Source organism: Eubalaena glacialis, chromosome 12 (assembly GCF_028564815.1).
Source record: "Eubalaena glacialis isolate mEubGla1 chromosome 12, mEubGla1.1.hap2.+ XY, whole genome shotgun sequence".
NCBI lineage: Eukaryota > Metazoa > Chordata > Mammalia > Artiodactyla > Balaenidae > Eubalaena > Eubalaena glacialis.
In genome coordinates, this window is record NC_083727.1 from 16,333,023 (window position 1) to 16,355,638 (window position 22,616).

Here is a 22,616-nt window from a genome sequence, read left to right on the forward strand (position 1 = left end):
TTCTTTGTCCCGTAACCAGTTTGAGAACCTTGCATTAAAACATTGCTCAGGTGTTTTTCAGGTGTTTAAAATTCTATCATTATAACTGTTAATTCTCAATTGTATTTTATGATAGGTGCTAGATATTATGTGCTCATGGAGTTCTGAGCACTAATATAGGATACACGTTACTTTATTTATTTCTTACAATAAGCCTTCCAAATAAGTCATATTTTCTCTGTGTTTCAGTTAAGATAGCTGAGGTAGAGGGAAGTTAAGTAACTTTTTCCCATAATCACAAAGGTAATAACTGGTGGAGCTAGGATTCGAACCCAGATACGTTTGATTACAGAGCTGGCACTCTGCCATACCAGTCATTCCCAAACTCTAGCATACATAAAGATCTCCCGGGATACTCATTCAGAATGTGGATTCCGGGGCTTCACTCCCAGAGAATCTGGTGTAATAGCAGGTGGAGCCCAGAAGTCTTCAGGTGATTCTGATACAGGTGGTCAATGGATCACACTTCGAGAAGTACCATACCAAAGTGTTCTCCCTCCAGTTTAAAATTAACTGATGGGTATTGATTGTTTCTTAGCCACTTTGATTTTCTTCAGCTCCAGATAAAAGTACTAATGTTCTATTATTGACTCTGATACCTTCTGAATATTTACTAAATTTTACCCTTACTCTAAGTACTTTTATGTATATTTTGTTTTATTTTAGAATTCACTAAAAATAAAAAAAAAGTACAGCAATAGGCTCATTAAAGAAAAATAGGAAAATGCATAAAAGTAGGGGGGGAAATCCTAGAGTCATCCTAGTGCAGCTTCTAGCCTTTTATGCGTTGTTTATTTTCATAGTTCTAGTTGTGCTGTATCCATAGTATAGAACCTTGTACCCTGTTTTTCTTAAAAATCCTAAGAGTAGACAACAATTATCATACACTTACCAAATACCGTGTTAATTGCTTTACATATATTACATGTATTATTTAATTCTCAAAACGGTCTTAGAAGGTAGGTACTAAACTTTTAGCCCCAATTTCTGATAAGGACACTTAAGCTTAGATAGGTTAAGTAATTTGCTCTTCATATTGTAAACGTTGATAATTTATAAGCCATCTTAGACCTTATTCTCTGCTGCTTTTAAAGGGTTGTTTGCTACTCTTTTGAGGGATATAACCTACATAGTTAACCATGCTCTTATTCATTGTTTCCTCTTTTTTTTTTTTAATTTTACTTATTTTTGGCCACGTTGGGTCTTCATTGCTGCACACAGGCTTTCTCTAGTTGCGGCGAGCAGGGGCTACTCCTCGTTGCGATGTGTGGGCTTCTCATTGCGGTGGCTTCTGTTGTTGTGGAGCACGGGCCCTAGGACGTGCGGGCTCAGTAGTTGTGGCTCTCAGGCTCTAGAGCGCAGGCTCAGTAGTTGTGGCTCACAGGCCTAGTTGTTCCATGGCATGTGGGATCTTCCCAGACCAGGGATCAAACCTGTGTCCCCTGCGTTGGCAGGCAGATTCTTAACCACTGCGCCACCAGGGAAGTCCTCCCCTTTTTTGTTGTTATAAATAAAATGAATATTTTTCCACATTTATGATTACTTTTTCTTAATTTCAAAAGTAGAACTAATAATAGATGAGTCAAGTTGTGTTTTTATTTTATTTTACCTATGAATATGTCTTACTCCTACTTTCTTTTTTTTTCCTCCTTCTGGAGAATCATCATTTGGCCCTTGTATTAGTCTACTCTGGCTGCCATAACAAAATACCACAGACTGGGTGGCTTAAGCAACAGGAACTTATTTCTCACAGTTCTGAAGGCCAGAAAGTCTAAGACTAAGGTGCCAGCCAATTTGGTTCCTGGTGAGGACTCTTCCTGAGCAGATGACTTCCTCTTCTCTGTGTCCTCACATGGCAGAGGGAACAGCAAGCTTTCTGGTGTCTCTTAATAAGGATACTAATTCTGAGATCGACCCCACCCTTTTAATCTTATTTAACTTTAATTACTTCCTTACTTCAAATGATCACATTAGGGTTTAGGAATTCAGCATAATGAATTTTGGAGGGGTACAAACATTCAGTCTATAACAGCCCTGTAACTCCTTTATCAATTACTGGTAAGAACTTTCCAATGAATAGATGTGCCCAGTGATTATTCAGTTGATTTCAAATTTAATGAACTGTTTGTTTGCCACAATCTAATATGTGGAGGCAGGAGGGTTCTCTCTTAGGGGTAATGGAAAGTTGAGTTAAATGAGTCTTTCATCTTGAAAAGTCTATGATGATGAACCCTAGTGTCCCTCCTTATTGCTTCTGGCTTTTCTTCAATATTTTTTTCTGTCTCTGATTTTAAATGCCCTGGATTACTATTAACTACGAAGTTCTCCTCTTTGGCTTTATTTGCTGCATCTTTCTATTTCTTCCTGTAATTTATTTTACTTGCTTCCTCAGCTGAATATCCCTCAAAACTCTTTATTTTTCTCTTGGTCTTAATTTGTACTCATGCTTAAGAGAGCTTATTCTTTCAACTCTGATGGTGATTCTAACCTTGACATCGCCTAAATTTTAATCCCATTTGAAGAACAGATTTAACTGATCCAGCATTCTTCTAGTGCTGTGCACAAATATGTTTGTACAGGAGGTTCATTGAAGGCTTTTAGAGGAAAGATTAGAAATAGAATAAAACTTTTTGGTATGATTCTTTTAAAATGTCTTTTAAAAGTCAGCTGATGTCCCTCAAACATCTTCTCATCTCACTGAATAAAACCCAAAGTTTTCAGTATGTCCCTCAGTGCCACCCTGTGAAATCTGGTTCCCTGCTACCTCTGTGACCTAAGTTCTTACAGTTCTCTCCCTCAGCCTTCTTGAACAAGTCAAACACAAATGCTTCAGTTCTCTGCACTTGCCTTTCCTTCAACTCAGATGTTTGATGGCTTGTTCTCTCATTTCTTTCAGGTCTTTACTTAAATGTCACCTCAGAAAGGCCATCTCTGACCACCCTACCTATATTATTCCGTAGACCCTACCATTCTTTATTTTCTTAGATAGCATTTAGCATCATCTGATGTACTGTTTATTTCTTCATTGAAACCCCCTCTGCCCACACACACACTTGAATGTGAGCCTGTGAGAGTAAAGGCTTTTATTAAAGTTATTTAAAAAAATTTTTTACCTTAAATGCAGAGTAGTGCCTGTCAGTAGTTCAGTAAATTATTTTTCGGATGAATGAATAGCAGTAAGAAATGGATAAAGGGAATTCCCTGGCGGTCCAGTGGTTAGGACTCCATGCTTCCACTGCAGGGAGCATGGGTCCCATCCCTGGTCAGGGAACTAAGATTGTGCAAGCCACAAGGTGCGGCCAAAAAAAAAAAAAAAAAAAAGAAGTGGATAAAGTGTGACACATTTTATGTGACTGACTGCCAGCTAGCCATTAAAAGTCATTTATGAGGTGATGATAGAGGAAAGAATACCGGCAATGCCTCATGATATAATGAGTAGAGAAAAATATGAGCATATGTGTATATAATGGTTCCAATTTTGTTTAAATGAAAGGCAACCATAAGAAAATAAACTAATATGTTAAGTGGTTAACTCTGGATAGTGGGGTTAAGGGGGCTTTTTCAAATTCTTTATACTTTATTATAATTCAGTGTCTATTTTATATTATTTTTCTAAAGAGGAAAAATAAATATATATTTTAAAGCAGTATCCCTACTTGGCTATCCAAGTTTCTAAATCCAAAATTGAACCCTCATCATTCCTTTCACATATATATTGGTTTGGCTTTATCATCCTCCCAAATTCTCATTCTCAACCTTTCACATCTAGGAGTATCTTTTTTCATAGTGTCTCTTAGATTTTTATCGTTACTCCTTGAGCTAGGCCCTCATCTCATGCCTTGATAACATCTCCCTGCTTTTTGTGTTTCCTTCATCAGTGTATCTTATTTATTATTAGACTGATCTTTCTAAAACCTTTTCAGTGGCAGTCAGCTGAAAACCAAGCCTCTTGAACTGGCAGTATGTAGATCTACTTACTGAACCACCTTATCTGTTCAGTATCATGTTTTAATGTTTACCATTGTCTTTACAGTTAGTATCTTTATAACCTTTACATAGATTAAACTCATCTTGCTTTCTTTGCTTTTCTTCACTGATTTTCTTGTCTGCAATTGTACCATTTTGTTTAGGTCAACTTCTGTGTTTCCAGGTCCAATTTACTTTGTCTTCAGGAGGCCATTCCCACTGCCACAGTACTAGATCTCTTTCACACTTTCTAGTATACTTGCCTAGTCTTATGTATCTTCTTCTTTCTTAACTATATTTGAGATATTTGAGGATAGGACTCCCCTGCCTTTTTTATTGCTTATTTTACTGGCCCCAACCAAGTCTAGAAGTGTAGTAGGAGCCTAATAAATATTTGAGAGGTCTAAATCCTGCCACAGAAATAAAGATGAAGTGATCTACATAAAGGTAAAGCACCAAACATGAGTTCTTGTAACTGTCCATAGCCAGTGTTTATGTCAGTTTTTTTTAAATGGGAAAATGATTAAATTTTATTGATTAAAACAGAACTGTGATACATTCTAAATAAAATGGTACCAAATTGCGCATATATCAGTACATAAATGTGAATTCTACACCTGTGCTTTGTTCTTGCTCTTTCAATAAAACTCCCTTCTCTGATCATTGTTCTCTTTTCAGTTTCCAAGAATCAGACTAATTTTTCATCTATCCTTGATATACAATAGCTATTTCCTTTTAAAAGAGAGGTGATGATCACTTGACTTCTATTATTTCTACCATATAACCATACTGCACCACAGACAGCTATGTCCAGTTTAAATGCTAGACCTTAGATTTCAGTGACCTCAAGTTTATTCAGTTCTATCGTGTGTTCAGTTATTGCCTTTGCTTCTTTAGTTCATAAACTAACTTACATACTATGTGTGTTCATCTATATATGGACCAACTCCAAGAGTTGATTATGATTTTCATGATCTTGTGTTTGATTAGACCCTCACCAGGACCTAGAAAACGCCAGTCATCTCAGTACAGTGACCCTAAACCACAGAGTAACCGTCCAGGTACAACTGTCAGAGTTCACCGTCCGTCCGCACACAGTCTTCACAATGACAGAGGGAAAGCTGTTCGTTGTCGGGAAAAGAAAGAACAGAATAAAGGAAGAGAGGAAAAGGTAAATGTTACTTTTTCATAAGTGAAAAAGTTATTTATTAACCTTAAAAATGAAGACTGCACAAATTTTAATAATTTTTAGTAATTAAATCTGCTACTCTAATAAAACCGTAGTCACACCCCACCTAGGCTAGGATTTTTCCTACTCACTATTCAACAGATATTTTTGGTTGTTTTTTGTAACTTTCTATCTTGATATAATTTCATACTTGCAAACAAGTTACAAGAATGGTATAAAGAACTTCCAGTGTGATGAATTGGGAGATTGGGATTGACATGTATACACTGATGTGTATAAAATGGATGACTAATAAGAACCTGCTGTATAAAAAAATAAATAAAAGAAAAAAAAAACTTCCATATATTCTTTACCCAGTTTTACCAGTTATTAATATTATGTCCCTTTTGCTTTATCATTTACTCTCTGTATATACTTTATTTTTCCTGAAGCACTGAGAGTAAGTTGTAGAAGTCATGCCCTTTTACCCTTAGAGATTTTAGAGTGAATTTCCTAAATACTAGGACATTGCTTCACATAAAAACAATGTAGTGATCAAAAATCATAAATTTTACATTGATACAGTACTGTTATCTAATACACAGACCTTTATAAATTTTTGCCAGTTATTCCAATAATGTCATTTATAGCTTCCCCCCCCCCCCCCCCCCCGCCTCGTGCCAGGACCCAATATAGAAGCATACATTGCATTTGGTTGTCATGTTTCTTTAGTCTCTTTTATTTTTTATTTTTTTATTTTTTTAAATTTATTTATTTTATTTATTTTTGGCTGCATTGGGTCTTTGTTGTTGCATGCGGGTTTTCTCTAGTTACAGTGAGCAGGGGCTACTCTTCGTTGTGGTGCGCGGGCTTCTCATTGAGGTGGCTTCTCCTGTTGCGGAGCACAGGCTCTAGGCACAGGCGCAGTAGTTGTGGCATGCGGGCTCAATAGTTGTGGCTCGTGGGCTCTAGAGCACAAGCTCAGTAGTTGTGACGCACGGGCTTAGTTGCTCGGCAGCACGTGGGATCTTCCCAGACCAGGGCTCGAACCCGTGTCCCCTGCATTGGCAGGCGGATTCTTAACCACTGTGCCACCAGGGAAGCCCTCTTTAGTCTCTTTTAATGTGAACATTTCCTCTGCCTTTATCTTTTTTGGCCTGACTTTTTTAAGAGTTATTTTGTAGAATGTTCCTCAGTTTGGATTTGCCTGATGTTTCCTCATGATTAGATTTAAGGTTGTGCATTTTTGGCAGGAATACCACTGAAGTGAAGTTTTGTTCTTCTCAGTGTGTCATATAAGGAGGCACAGGATGTTTATTTGTTCTATTACTTGTGATACATTGGATCACTTGGTTAGGGTGGTGTCTGCCAAGTCTCTCCACTATACAGTTACTCTTTTTCCCTTTATAGTAGTTTGTGGGGAGATACTTTGAGGTTATATAAATATCGTATTTCTCATTAAAGTTTCAGTTACTTGCTTTAGCATCCAGTGATTCTTGCCTGAAGCAGTTATTCCTCTGATAATTGAAAAATCATTTTCTAATGCTATTATCTCTTCTACATTAATTACTTGACATTGAACTGTAAGAAAAAGCTCTATCTCTTCCCCTTTATTTAATTTTATCAGTATGGATTGGTAGACTCTTATTCAGTGAATTAAAATCTATTACTATCTTTTTGATGCTTAAATTGTCCAAGATTTGAGGAGCGGGAAGCCCTTGAAGCTGGATCTTAAGTCTTTTTGACACGTACTCACCATTCTCTGAGCATTTCCTCATTTTCTGGCAAAATAGGATGTTCCAGGCTCTTCGTGTATTTACCCCATTTCTCCAGGAAACCCTGGTTCCTATTAGTGAGGAATGAGACTTATAAACCAAGATCTCAGTACCAATTAACATTTGAGGGCCTGTGCTCTCTTGCAGTAAGAAGCATATGGGACTCTGAGAACCTAGTTTCTGTCCTCTCTACTTCCACCTCCCCAGTCCCTTGCCCCAGGCACATACGTAGTCTATGAAATGGTAAAGTACAGGCTCACTTGTTGGCTTGTGTACCAAAAGGACCCCTCCACACCACCTGGGCAGAGTGAAAACTGGATTATAGCAAATGTAAAGCCCCCAGTGCTGCCCATTCAGTCCTTTTCAAAACATCATATCAGCCCGTACTTCAAGATCTTTTTCCTAAATTTGCAATCTAACTTTGTAATTCTGCTTGAGAACCTCATCCAGTAACCAGCCAAGCCACACCTTTAAATATAACCTTCCTTGTTGATATAGATACAGATGTGCATTTAGCTCTTGATTTTGTGTCATCACCTTTATTCCCCGTCCTCCCCATTTCTGGAGGTCATTTGCCGTTGTACATCTGGATAGTCAGTTCCCTTGAGTCCCTCTCACCATCGTTCTATAGTCCCATATTTCTGTACTTTCAGCAACAGCAGTTCTATTGTAGTTCCTGAAACAAGGAAGGGTATGGGGAAGGTGGCTAATGCCTCTGGCCTTATGCAGTATTATCAATACCAAGGTTGCCCTCGCCTATCATCTAGGGTTTGGGTTGTAAGCCTTTTAACCATCTGTGGTTTGTAGAGCTCAATGTCCTATACCTTTTTCATTTTGTATCTGTACTTTTATACCCTGAGAATTGATGTGTAGAACCTGAGGTACTATAATCAGCAAATCAGTTGTCCAAGATAAATTAAATTGAATTAATATGATTTGCATGTTAAAACAGGAAGATATAAAGCTTTTCAAAAATATAGCATAGTGATTAATAAGAGTATGGGCTTTGGAATCAGGTAGACTTGTATTTAAGCGCCATCCCTGCTGTTTCTGGATGTATTACCATAAGCTACTTGGTCTTTCTAAATTTTATCCCCTCATATATAAAATTACTTTAACACCTGTCTTATAGAGTTTTTGTAGGATAAATAAAATAACTTTTTTTAAAAAATTTATTTTATTTATTTATTTTGGGCTGTGTTGGGTCTTCGTTGCTGCACGCAGGCTGTCTCTAGTTGCGTCGAGCGGGGGCTGCTCTTCGTTGTGGTGCGCAGGCTTCCTCATTGTGGTGGCTTCTCTTGTTGTGGAGCACGGGCTCTAGGCACGCAGGCTTCAGTAGTTGTGTCTCACAGGCTCTAGAGCACAGCCTCAGTAGTTGTGGCGCATGCGCTTAGTTGCTTTGCGGCACGTGGGATCTTCCCGGACCAGGGCTCGAACCCGTGTCCGCTGCATCGGCAGGCGGATTCTTAACCACTGCGCCACCAGGGAAGCCCCAAGATAACTTTTTTTTCTACCTAGTGTGTGCTCAATAAATGTTAGCTATTATTTCCCAAACATTCCAGGTAACTGAGATTTTTGTTATATATGCTATTGACTTAAACAGTTTCACCATTGCATTTTTTTAAATTTTAATGAAATATCTTAGAGGTTGATGACTACATTCAAAATGCTCTTTAATTTATCTAAATGCAAAAGTAGATTTATTAGGTTAAAAGTAGGATAAAAATAAATTCCCCAGAAGGAGGCTCACTTTAAAAAAAAGTTCTTATTTACCAATGGAAGTATTTTAGCCTTCAGTTTAAAACATATAGTGTTTCCATCACCCTTTGATTCTCTACTGTTTCAAGAATAGGGCAAGAGGACAAAGTATAATAAATAAACATAAAATCAGCTACATTAAGAGGAGATCTTATCTGTGTCTTTGCTGAGTGTAGACATGACTTACGTGCTAAAATCCTCAGGACTTGACAGCCAAAGAACAAGTGTATAGAATAGATTTTCTTCCCAAATCAGCCGGTGTGTCTTTGTTGGTAATATATGCCCAGTGTTGAGAAACTTACATTTGGGGAGATCAGAATAATATATTTCAAACAATTATAGAACAATTAGATGCTAAACTGGTAGTAGCTAGTGACTAAAAATAGCAGAATTCTTAGAAGGAGATGGTGGTAGTCAGAAAGCTTCATGGAAGAGATAAAGCCATTAAGTCATAAAGAATGAATAGATTTTTTTTTTCCTATTTAAAACCTTTTGTTACCCATTCACTTAGAAAGTCAGAAAATAGAGCAAGTGAAAAAAAAAAAAAACTCAGACTCACATTGTTACCCACCCAGAGTTCTGTTAATCTCATGGTATATGCTTTTAATCCTTTTATATTGCGTGATTTTTTTTTTTTTTTTTTTTACCGTAACCAGAATCATAAAGTAGCCTGTTCTTTTCGATTATCAATGTATCCTAACAATCTTTCAATGTTGAGTTGGTCTATTCCTCTAAATAGTAGCTGTACAAATGACTAAAGAAAAGGAAATAAGAGCACAGAAACAAGTGTCTTCGTGAAATGTCTCTCTTAAGTCTATTGCCCATTATGCAAATGAATTTTTTTTTTAGTCTTGAGTTTTGAGAGTTCTTTATGTAGTCTAGAGACTAGTCCTTTGTCAGTTATGTATTTTGCAGATATTTTCTTTAAGTGTGTAGCTTGTCTTTTCATTGTTTTAGCAGGATCTTTCACAAGGCAAAAGATTTTAATTTTGATAAAGTCCAACATTTCCTTTTATAAATTACGCTTTTGGTGTCAAGTTTGTAATTCTTTGCCTAGCCCTAGATCCCAAAATTTTTTTATTTTTTTCTTAAAAGTTTTATAATTTTATGTTTTACATCTAAGTCCATGATCTATTTTGAGTTGATTTTTGTGTAACGTGTGAGACTTAGGTCAAGGTTCATTTTTTGCCTATACATGTTCAATTGCTCCAGCACCATTTGTTGAAAAGGATTTGTTATAGCACAGGGAACTACATTCAATATCCTGTGATAAACTATATGGAAAAAATATGAAAAAGAATGTATATATATATATAATTGAGTCACTGTACTGTACAGCAGAAATTAATACAACATTGTAAATATACTTCAATAAAATAAATTTTTTACACCTTGCTCAAAAGTTACTTGGGCATATTTGTGTGGGTCTGTTTATGGGCTCTCTATTACGTTTCATTGATATATGTATCTGTCTCTCAACTAATACTCCACACAGTCTTGGTTACTATAGTTATATACTGTGTTATATATATAGTAAGCTTGAAATTGGGTAGACTAATTCATCCCATTTTATTCTTCCTTTTCAAAGTTATTTTAGCTATTCTAGTTCCTTTTTTTTCATGTAAATTTTGGAAGCAGCTTTTCTACATCTACAAAGAATCTTGCTGATATTTTGATAGGAATTATGTTAAACCTATGTATCAGTTTGGGGGAAATTGAGATCTTTGTTACATTGAGTCTTCCAGTCCATGAACATGTTATATCTCCTTTAGATCTTTGATTTCTTTCATCAGCATTGTGTAGTTTTCAGCATACAGGTCTTGCATATATTTTGTTAGATTTTAAACCTAAGTATTTCACTTTTCTAAGTGATTGTATAAGTGGTATTGTATTTTTTATTTCAGTATCCACATATTTATTGCTAGTATATAGAAATGCAAGTGACTTAAAAAATTTTTTTAAATTGTGGTTTAAATATGTATAACCTAAAATTTACCATTTTAGCCATTTTTAAGTATGCAGTTCTTAAAGTGCAATTGAGTACATTCACATTGTTGTGGAACTATCACCACCATACATCCACAGAACGTTTTTAATTGTGCAAAACTGAAACTCTGTGCCCGTTAAACAATAACTCCCTGATAAGGAAAACTCTATTTTTCTTTCTGCTTGCTACTTACAAAACACTTCTGTACTCCAAATGTGTAGGATTTTTTTTCCACATCAAGCAGTTCTTTGACACCAGTTGTGTGTCCTACAGTGTAACTCAACTGGCATCAGATCCACAGGTTAAGAGTTCAGTTGCACAGGGTGCCTCCACATCACATGCCAGTTGCAAGTCCAGCTTGTCACCTGTGCTTCTGACCAACTGGTATAAATCCGAGGTTACCAAAACTCCCCCCTTGGGTTTGATAATTTGCTAGAGCAGCTCACAGAACTCAGGAAAAGTTTTCTTACTAGATTACCAGTTTATTACAAAGGATGCAATTCAGCAACAGCTAGATGGAAGAGAAGCCCAGGGCAAGGTATGTGGGAAGGGACGCAGAGCTTCCATGCCTTCTCCAGACACGCCACCCTCCTAGCACCTCCGCATGTTCACCAAACCCTATCCTTTTGGGCTTTTGTGGAGGCTTCATTACGTGGGTATGATTGATTAAATCATTGGCCATTGGTGATTCACTGAACCTCCAACCTCTCTTTCTCCCCAGAGGTTGTGTGGTAGCACTGTAAGTTCCAGCCCTCTAATCACAAGTTTGGTTCCCCTGGCAACAGTCCCCATCCTGTGATTAACTAGGGGCTTTCCAAAAATCACCTCATTAACATAAACTCAGGTTGAGTTGAAGGGGCTTGTTATGAATAACAAAAAACACCTCTTTCACCTTTACTGCTCTGGATCTATTTCAGGAGCTGGGAACAAAAACTGAGTATTATAACAAAAGATGCTTCCATCGCTCTTATCAGTTAGGAAATCATAAGGGTTTTAAGGGTTATATGCCAGGAATAGGACTAAAACTAAGTATGTATTTCTCATTATAAATCATAATATCGCATTCCCTGTTCCTTCCCCCTGCCCACAGCCCCTGGCAACCACTATTCTACTTTCTGTCTCTATGAGTTTGATTCCTCTAAGTACCTCATATGAGTGGAATCATACAGTATTTGTTCTTTTGTGACTGGTTTTTTCTACTTAGCATAATGTCTTCAGGGTTCATCCATTTGATAGCATGTGTCAGAATTTCATTCCTTTTTAAGGCTAATATTCCAGTGCATGTATATACCATATTTTGTTTATCCAGTCATCCATCAAAGGACACTTTGGTTGCTTCCACCTTTTGGCTATTGTAAATAATGCTTCTATGTCATGGGTATATAAATGTCTCTTCAAGACCCTGCTTTCAAGTCTTTTGGAGATATATATGTGTGTGTGTGTATATATATATGTGTGTATATATATATATATATATATATATATATATATATATATTCATATACAGAAGTATTTGTGTATAATTCTATTTTTAATTTTTTGAGGAATCACCAAACTTTTCCACAGTGGCTGCATCATTTCACATTTCTACTAACAGTGCACAAGGTTCCAATTTCTCCACATCTTTGCCAACACTTGTTATTTTCTTTTTTTTTTAAATAAATTTATTTATTTATTTATTTATTTATGGCTGTGTTGGGTCTTCGTTGCTGTGTGCGGGCTTTCTCTAGTTGCAGTGAGCAGGGGTTACTCTTTGTTGTGGTGTGCGGGCTTCTCATTGCAGTGGCTTCTCTTGTTGCGGAGCATGGGCTCTAGGCGCGCGGGCTTCAGTAGTTGTGGCACACAGCCTCAGTAGTTGTGGCTTGTGGACTCTAGAGCGCAGGCTCAGTTGCCCCATGGCATGTGGGATCTTCCCAAACCAGGGATCGAATTCGTGTATCCTGCATTGGCAGGCAGACTCTTAACCCACCAGGGAAGTCCCTGCCAACACTTGTTATTTTCTGTGTGTGGTTTTTTTAGTTAGTTAGTTAGTTTGTTTTAGTTTTGTAATAGTTTTGTAATAGCCATCCAAATGGTGTGAACTAGTATCTCACTGAGGTTTTGATTTGCATTTCCCTAATGATAAAATTGACTTGTTATGAATATTTAGTATCCGGCCACCTTGCTGAAGTCATTTATTAATTCTAGGAGAATTTTTGTAGATTCCTTGGAATTCTCTGGGTAAACATCATGCCATCTGAAATAGAACAGTTTTATTTCTTCCTTTTGGATTTGTATGTGTATATGTCCTTTTCTTGCTCTGTTACACTGGCTACAACTTCTAGCACTATGTTGAATAAGTGTGATGAAAGTGGACATCCTGATCTTAGTAGGAAAAGCATTCAGTGTTTCATCATTAAATATAATGTTAGCTGTAGAATTTTTTTGTGTGCTTCTTACCAAGTTGAAGAAATTCCCATTTATCCTGAATGGATGTTGAGTTCTGTCATGTGCTTTTTGGCATCTGTTGCATGATCGTGTAGTTTTCCTTCTTTGCCTGTTATTATGTGGATTATATTGATTTATTTATTGTTTGAATTTTGAACTAGCCTTGCATCCTTGGAATAAACCTCACTTGGTCATGGTATATAATTCTCTTTATATCTTACTGAATCTATTTGGTAATATTTTGTTAAGGATTTTTGCATCTATATTTATGAGGGATATTGGTCTATAATTTTTTTGTTTTGTTTTTTTAGCTCTCTTTGATTTTGGTATCACAGTAATAGTAGCTTCATAAAATGAATTGGAAAATGTTCATTCTGTCTTCTGGAAGAGATTGTGTAGAATTGGTCGTTCTTGTTTAAATGTTAGATAAAATTTTCCAATGAAACCGTCTGGGCTTGGATATCTTTTTTGGTAGTTTTAAAATTATGAATTCAATTTCCCTAGAAGTTGAAGGGCTGTTTAAATGATCTTTTTCATAATAGTTGAGTTGTGGTAGTTTGTGTTTTTCAAATAGTGATCCACTTTGTCGAAGTTGTCAAATTTATGTCAAATTTATTTTGAGCACCAAAAAGGAGTCTACATTCTTTTTAACCTCTCTACTGCTTTCTTTTACCTCCTGGTAGTTGTCAGTATTTTCCCTTAGAAATGTCAAAATTTGAAATTCCATAGCTCCCCTTGGCCGACCTATTATAGAATTGTTTCTCCTTTCTGCCTATCTGAAATTTGTTTTGCTTTGTCTGCAAACATTCCCTCAGCACTGTGTTCTGTGGGAGAAAATAAGGTGAGAACTGTTGATATAAAGTGCCTTATATCTGTGTTTCCCTGGGCTTGCAGTTTAAGTTTCTAATAGTCAGGAACAGTGTCTTCTTTCTACCCCCGCAGCTGCTCGTACAGAATAGATTCTTGGTAAGTCTCTGTGAATGAATAACAACTTCATAAATACTTAGAAGAAAAGATAACCTCCTCTTCTAAATGTTATACAACACCTTCCTTGAATCTTTAATGTTCCTATTGGATACTAAATATGTACATTGTGAGACAGGCACTTATTTGGTCATCTAGTGTAAGACTTTGAATATCATAAATATTGGTTAAGTCTAGACATTAGTACTGACTTTAGACAGCACCAGTGACAAAGAAATCATCATGTAATGGGCAAAAAAATGTTATGAATTTTGGAGATGGGGTAACAGTCCTAGTATAAGACCAAGTAAATGATTATTTACACCAATATAAAGTTTCATAAATTTTCTTGGCTTATAAAATTCACGACTGTCTCAGTAGTTTTTTCACAGCACCTCTAGGACAAAAAGAATACCCATCCATTTGAAATTTGGTTAAAACAACTGTTTATGTCCCAGCAACACCTTTTGGACACTGTACAGTTTCTCAGACCTTGGAGTCATAGTGGACATTCCACTGTCATTCCTCTTCCACATTGATTTTTCCCAGTATATGTTTTATCACAGCAGCTGCCAAAAAGCCAGCTTCACAAAAAATACGGGATTATTTAAAGGAATGCAGCAGTCTTAACGTAGAAACTGTGAACTACCTCGAGCTGGTAGTTCACCCAATGTTCAAACAGGTGTTTTTGTATTTCCCTCAAAAACCTGAAAAATCCCGCAGTGCCCTGTGAGTTCACTGTTGTGCCTTGGAGTGCTTTAGTGTGCAGCTTGCGGCCCTAATGACTGTCATCACAGAGGGTGGGAGGGAAAATCTCTCTGAAAGACTGAGGTGTCTTTTGGAGGGATGTGGGAATAGTGAAAAGGGATGTTTTGGGAGCATCGATGGGGACTGAGTACGTGTTAAAGATTGACCCATAATCTTAGCTGAATAAACCATCTGTCTATAACCTTATCTCTTCTAAAGCTTTGAGTTAAATGCCATACATATCTAATATTCACTAGGGACTACAGTTTATCTCAATATTAATTTTTACTATTGTCAGTTCATATGCATAATATTTTTATTTTTCTTTAATACCGTTGTCATATTTTTTATGTAAAAATAAAAATTCAGTATGAAACTCTGATGTTGATGTAGAAGGATGACTTGTAGTCTTTGATTCTGTCCTTATTACTTGTACTATTACATTAGCTTTTTAAAAAATGTCACTTGAGTCCAATCTTTGTTTCTGACTCATAGAAACAAAATATAATTTTTGAGTCAATCAAAAGCTCTTGTTTTTTCTCTCTATTTGTGTAGAACAAATCACCTGCTGCAGTTACAGAACCAGAGACAAATAAATTTGATAGTACTGGATACGATAAGGACTTAGTAGAAGCTTTGGAAAGAGATATAATTTCTCAGAATCCGAATGTTCGATGGTAAGTTATATCACAACAAAATAATTGGATGTTGCTTTTTGGAACAGAAAATGGAACAAATGTGGGCATGTACTGAAGATCAGTCCTTGAGGATAGAACCTGAGGACATACAATGTGAGCATGACACATAATGAAAAACTTGACTTTGGTTCAGGCTGTACCAGTTTTTGTCTGAGATTTTTTAATTTAATAAAATAAATAATAATAAAATTTTTATTAAATTAAAAATTCTACATACAGAATGGGAACAAGATCACAGAAATTACATCTTCTTTTTGGGGCATTCTCCAATGGTAAAATGGCAGTCATTCTTGTGCATGTGTATTGCTTGTTATCTTTAGGTTTATACAATATATGTTGCTTTTATATCCTGTTAGAGCAGTGGTTCTTAACTTTATTACTGTTATATCTAAGGGATAAATTAGGAGTTTGGGATTAACATATACACAGTGCTATATATAAAATAGATAACCAACAAGGACCTACTGTATAGCATAGGGAACTATACTTAATATTTTGTAATAACCTAAAGGGAAAAGAATCCCTTTGGAATAACCTAAGGGAAAAGAATCTGAAAAAAAAAAAAAGATATAGTTGTATGTCTAACTGAATCACCCTGCTGTACACCTGAAACTAATACAACATTGTAAATCAACTATACTTCAATTAAAACAATAAAAATAAATATTATATCTAATCAAAGAACTGTAATTTATCACAATGAGTTATAAATCTCCCTTTCCCACAAAGTTAGGTACATTCTGTTATATGTTTTTTGTTAAAACTTTAATTATTTTTAGGTATAGTTTTTTTTTTTTTTTTCCACACACACACACTGTATTTTATTTTTACAAGAGATAAATAGACTGACACCAAGCATTGTACATGGATGACCACAACAAAAGCAACAATGATTGCAATTACCAAACATGAAACACACTCATACTATGTCATAATATTGACATTCAGTCCAGTAATCCTCCACTGTAACAGCTCCTTTACTTTGCAGTGAAAATTGATTTGTATATTCTTTGCCTCTGAGTCCTTGTGGGATTTTTTCTTTTTTTAAATTCAAACAGAAAGTCACAAAAATTATACTCATCCTCATCAGTTCACTCAGTCCCATGTAATTAATTTTTTTTTTTCATCTTGATCTTTTGTTAGCACTTTTATGAGCTCATCAGTTTTTCATTAGAGTTCTGAAAATGCTTATTCATTCAGTTCAGCAGTACAGTCAGGTACCAGAAACCTGTACTTGTCAGAGTCTTTTCCATGAATTTCCTGAAGATGAAACCCTTTTATAGGAACATATTTACAAAAGCATCAGAGTACACCCAGAACTGTCTGTAAATGACAAAAGACTTAAAAATGACCACGGTTAAAGATTTGATGAAAGTTCATAATAATGCAGTTGACAAGAAAATTAGTTATTTCTGAGATATACATTTTAAAGTAATAACTAGGATTATGACTTATAACATTATACCAGAACATATAAGATTTTTAGAAATTTCATGTAATTCTGAAACATTTATATTAACATATTTCCATACAAATAACCCAATGAAAGTTTAGTATTAGTTGCTTTGTTTGTTTGTTTGTTTATACTGCAGGTTCTTATTAGTCATCCATTTTATACACATCAGTGTATACATGTCAATCCCAATCGCCCAATTCAGCACATCACCATCCCCACCCCACCGCAGTTTTCCCCCCTTGGTGTCCATATGTCTGTTCTCTACATCTGTGTCTCAACTTCTGCCCTGCAAACCGGCTCATCTGTACCATTTTTCTAGGTTCCACATACATGCGTTAATATACGATATTTGTTTTTCTCTTTCTGACTTACTTCACTCTGTATGACAGTCTCTAGCTCCATCCACGTCTCAACAAATGACTCAATTTCATTTCTTTTTATGGCTGAGTAATATTCCATTATATATATGTACCACAACTTCTTTATCCATTCGTCTGTTGATGGGCATTTAGGTTGCTTCCATGACCTGGCTATTGTAAATAGTGCTGCAATGAATATTAGGGTGCATGTGTCTTTTTGAATTATGGTTTTCTCTGGGTATATGCTCAGTAGTGAGATTGCTGTGTTGTATGGTAGTCCTATTTTTAGTGTTTTAAGGAACCTCCATACTGTTCTCCATAGTGGCTGTATCAATTTACATTCCCACCAACAGTGCAAGAGGGTTCCCTTTTCTCCACACCCTCTCCAGCATTTGTTGTTTGTAGATTTTCTGATGATGCCCATTCTAACTGGTGTGAGGTGATACCTCATTGTAGTTTTGATTTGCATTTCTCTAATAATTAGTGATGTTGAGCATCTTTTCATGTGCTTCGTGGCCGTCTGTATGTCTTCTTTGGAGAAATGTCTATTTAGGTCTTCTGCCCATTTTTGGATTGGGGTGTTTGTTTCTTTAATATTGAGCTGAATGAGCTGTTTATATATTTTGGAGATTAATCCTTTGTCCGTTGATTCGTTTGCAAATATTTTCTCCCATTCTGAGGGTTGTCTTTTCGTCTTGTTCATGGTTTCCTTTGCTGTGCAAAAGCTTTGAAGTTTCATTAGGTCCCATTTGTTTATTTTTGTTTTTATTTCCATTACTCTAGGAGGTGGATCAAAAAAGATCTTGCTGTGATTTATGTCAAAGAGTGTTCTTCCTATGTTTTCCTCTAAGAGTTTTATAGTGTCCAGTCTTACATTTAGGTCTCTAATCCATTTTGAGTTTATTTTTGTGTATGGTGTCAGGGAGTATTCTAATTTCATTCTTTTACATGCAGCTGTCCAGTTTTCCCAGCACCACTTATTGAAGAGACTGTCTTTTCTCCATTGTATATCTTTGCCTCCTTTGTCATAGATTAGTTGACCATAGGTGCGTGGGTTTATCTCTGGGCTTTCTATCTTGTTCCATTGATCTATGTTTCTGCTTTTGTGCCAGTACCATATTGTCTTGATTACTGTAGCTTTGTAGTATAGTCTGAAGTCAGGGAGCCTGATTCCTCCAGCTCCGTTTTTTTCCCTCAAGACTGCTTTTGCTATTCGGGGTCTTTTGTGTCTCCATACAAATTTTAAGATGATTTGTTCTAGCTCTGTAAAAAATGCCATTGGTAATTTGATAGGGATTGCGTTGAATCTGTAGATAGCTTTGGGTAGTATAGTCATTTTCACAATGTTGATTCTTCCAATCCAAGAACATGGTATATCTCTCCATCTGTTGGTATCATCTTTAATTTCTTTCATCAGTGTCTTATAGTTTTCTGCATACAGGTCTTTTGTCTCCCTAGGTAGGTTTATTCCTAGGTATTTTATTCTTTCTGTTGCAATGGAAAATGGGACTGTTTCCATAATTTCTCTTTCAGATTTTTCATCATTAGTGTATAGGAATGCAAGAGATTTCTGTGCATTAATTTTGTATCCTGCAACTTTACCATATTCATTAATTAGCTCTAGCAGTTTTCTGGTGGCAGTTTTAGGATTCTCTATGTATAGTATCATGTCATCTGCAAACAGTGACAGTTTTACTTCTTCTTTTCCAATTTGTATTCCTTTTATTTCTTTTTCTTCTCTGATTGCCGTGGCTAGAACTTCCAGAACTATGTTGAATAATAGTGGTGAGAGTGGACATCCTTGTCTCGTTCCTGATCTTAGAGGAAATGCTTTCAGTTTTTCACCGTTGAGAATGATGTTTGCTGTGGGTTTGTCATATATGGCCTTTATTATGTTGAGGTAGGTTCCCTCTATGCCCACTTTCTGGAGAGTTTTTATCATAAATGGGTGTTGAATTTTGTCAAAAGCTTTTTCTGCATCTATTGAGATGATCATATGGTTTTTATTCTTCAATTTGTTAATATGGTGTATCACATTGATTGATTTGCATATATTGAAGAATCCTTGTATCCCTGGGATAAATCCCACTTGATCGTGGTGTATGATCCTTTTAATGTGTTGTTGGATTCTGTTTGCTAGTATTTTGTTGAGGATTTTTGCATCTATATTCATCAGTGATATTGGTCTGTAATTTTCTTTTTTTGTAGTGTCTTTGTCTGGTTTTGGTATCAGGGTGATGGTGGCCTCATAGAATGAATTTGGGAGTGTTCCTTCCTCTGCAATTTTTTGGAAGAGTTTAAGAAGGATAGGTGTTAGCTCTTCTCTAAATGTTTGATAGGATTCACCTGTGAAGGATTCATCTGGTCCTGGACTTTCGTTTGTTGGAAGATTTTTAATCACAGTTTCAATTTCATTACTTGTGATTGGTCTGTTCATATTTTCTGCTTCTTCCTGGTTCAGTCTTGGAAGGTTATACCTTTCTAAGAATTTGTCCATTTCTTCTAGGTTGTCCATTTTATTGGCATGTAGTAGTCTCTTAGGATGCTTGTAGTAGTCTCTTAGGATGCTTTGTATTTCTGCGGTGTCTGTTGTAACTTCTCCTTTTTCATTTCTGATTTTATTGATTTGGGTCCTCTCCCTCTTTTTCTTGATGAGTCTGGCTAATGGCTTATCAATTTTGTTTATCTTCTCAAAGAACCAGCTTTTAGTTTTATTGATCTTTGCTATTGTTTTCTTTGTTTCTATTTCATTTATTTCTGCTCTGATCTTTATGATTTCTTTCCTTCTGCTAACTTTGGGTTTTGTTTGTTCTTCTTTCTCTAGTTTCTTTAGGTGTATGGTTAGATTGTTTACTTGAGATTTTTCTTGTTTCTTTTGGTAGGCTTGTATAGCTATAAACTTCCCTCTTAGAACTGCTTTTGCTGCATCCCATAGGTTTTGGGTCGTCGTGTTTTCATTGTCATTTGTCTCTAGGTATTTTTTGATTTCCTCTTTGATTTCTTCAGTGATCTCTTGGTTATTTAGTAACGTATTGTTTAGCCTCCATGTGTTTGTGTTTTTTACGTTTTTTCCCCTGTAATTCATGTCTAATCTCATAGCATTGTGGTCAGAAAAGATGCTTGATATGATTTCAATTTTCTTAAATTTACTGAGGCTTGATTTGTGACCCAAGATGTGATCTATCCTGGAGAATGTTCCGTGCGCACTTGAGAAGAACGTGTAATCTGCTGTTTTTGGATGGAATGTCCTATAAATATCAGTTAAATCTATCTGGTCTATTGTGTCATTTAAAGCTTCTGTTTCCTTATTTATTTTCCTTTTGGATGATCTGTCCATTGGTGTAAGTGAGGTGTTAAAGTCCCCCACTATTATTGTGTTACTATCAATTTCCTCTTTTATAGCTGTTAGCAGTTGCCTTATGTATCGAGGTGCTCCTATGTTGGGTGCATATATATTTATAATTGTTATATCTTCTTCTTGGATTGATCCCTTGATCATTATGTAGTGTCCTTCCTTGTCTCTTGTAACATTCTTTATTTTAAAGTCTATTTTATCTGATATGAGTATAGCTACTCCAGCTTTCTTTTGATTTCCATTTGCATGGAATATCTTTTTCCATCCCCTCACTTTCAGTCTGTATGTGTCCCTAGGTCTAAAGTGGGTCTCTTGTAGACAGCATATATATGGGTCTTGTTTTTGTATCCATTCAGCAAGCCTGTGTCTTTTGGCTGGAGCATTTAATCCATTCACGTTAAGGTAATTATCGATATGTATGTTCCTATGACCATTTTCTTAATTGTTTTGGGTTTGTTTTTGTAGGTCCTTTTCTTCTCTTGTGTTTCCCACTTAGAGAAGTTCCTTTAACATTTGTTGTAGAGCTGGTTTGGTGATGCTGAATTCTCTTAGCTTTTGCTTGTCTGTAAAGCTTTTGATTTCTCCATCAAATCTAAATGAGATCCTTGCCGGGTAGAGTAATCTTGGTTGTAGGTTCTTCCCTTTCATCACTTTAAATATATCATGCCACTCCCTTCTGGCTTGTAGAGTTTCTGCTGAGAAATCAGCTGTTAACCTTATGGGAGTTCCCTTGTATGTTATTTGTCGTTTTTCCCTTGCTGCTTTCAATAATTTTTCTTTGTCTTTAATTTTTACTACTTTGATTACTATGTGTCTCGGCGTGCTTCTCCTTGGGTTTATCCTGTATGGGACTCTCTGTGCTTCCTGGACTTGGGTGGCTATTTCCTTTCCCATGTTAGGGAAGTTTTCGACTATAATCTCTTCAAATATTTTCTCTGGTCCTTTCTCTCTCTCTTCTCCTTCTGGGACCCCTATAATGCGAATGTTGTTGCGTTTAATGTTGTCCCAGAGGTCTCTTAGGCTGTCTTCATTTCTTTTCATTCTTTTTTCTTTAGTCTGTTCCGCAGAAGTGAATTCCACCATTCTGTCTTCCAGGTCACTTATCCGTTCTTCTGCCTCAGTTATTCTACTATTGATTCCTTCTAGTGTAGTTTTCATTTCAGTTATTGTATTGTTCATCTCTGTTTGTTTGTTCTTTAATTCTTCTAGGTCTTTGTTAATCATTTCTTGCATCTTCTCAATCTTTGCCTCCATTCTTATTCCAAGGTCCTGGATCATCTTCACTATCATTATTCTGAATTCTTTTTCTGGAAGGTTGCCTATCGCCACTTCATTTAGTTGTTTTTCTGGGGTTTTTTCTTGTTCCTTCATCTGGTATATAGCCCTCTGCCTTTTCATCTTGTCTATCTTTCTGTAAATGTGGTTTCTGTTCCACAGGCTGCAGGACTGTAGTTTTTCTTGCTTCTGCTGTCTGCCCTCTGGTGGTTGAGGCTATCTAAGAGGCTTGATGGGAGGCTCTGGAGGCGAGTAGAGCTGACTGTTGCTGTGGCGGTCAGAGCTCCGTAAAACTTTAAGCCACTTGACTGTTGATGGGTGGGGCTGGGTTCCCTCCCTGTTGGCTGTTTTGCCTGAGGCAACCCAGCACTGGAGCCTACGCAGGCTCTTTGGTGGGGCTAATGGCAGACTCTGGGAGGGCTCACGCCAAGGAGTACTTCCCAGAACCTCCGCTGCCAGTGTCCTTGTGCCCACGGTGAAACAGAGCCAGCCCCCGCCTCTGCAGGAGACCCCCCAACACCAGCAGTTATGTCTGGTTCAGTCTCCCCCAGGGTCACTGCTCCTTCCCCTGGGTCCCGATGCACACACTATTTTGTGTGCGCCCTCCAAGAGTGGGGTCTCTGTTTCCCCCAGTCCTGTCGAA

The 22,616-nt window shown here is 36.6% G+C and overlaps 1 protein-coding gene across 4 annotated transcripts in view; it reads left to right on the forward strand.

Annotated features, from left to right (window-relative positions):
- The window catches only part of KATNA1 (katanin catalytic subunit A1), a 40,544-nt gene that overhangs the window by 8,109 nt on the left and 9,819 nt on the right, over window positions 1–22,616 (forward strand). For all 4 annotated transcript variants that reach the window (XM_061207015.1, XM_061207016.1, XM_061207017.1 and 1 more), the window contains 2 exons: window positions 4,996–5,176; window positions 15,386–15,507. In XM_061207015.1, the coding sequence (XP_061062998.1) occupies window positions 4,996–5,176; window positions 15,386–15,507 (303 nt within the window). The remainder of the gene's footprint in view (window positions 1–4,995; window positions 5,177–15,385; window positions 15,508–22,616) is intronic.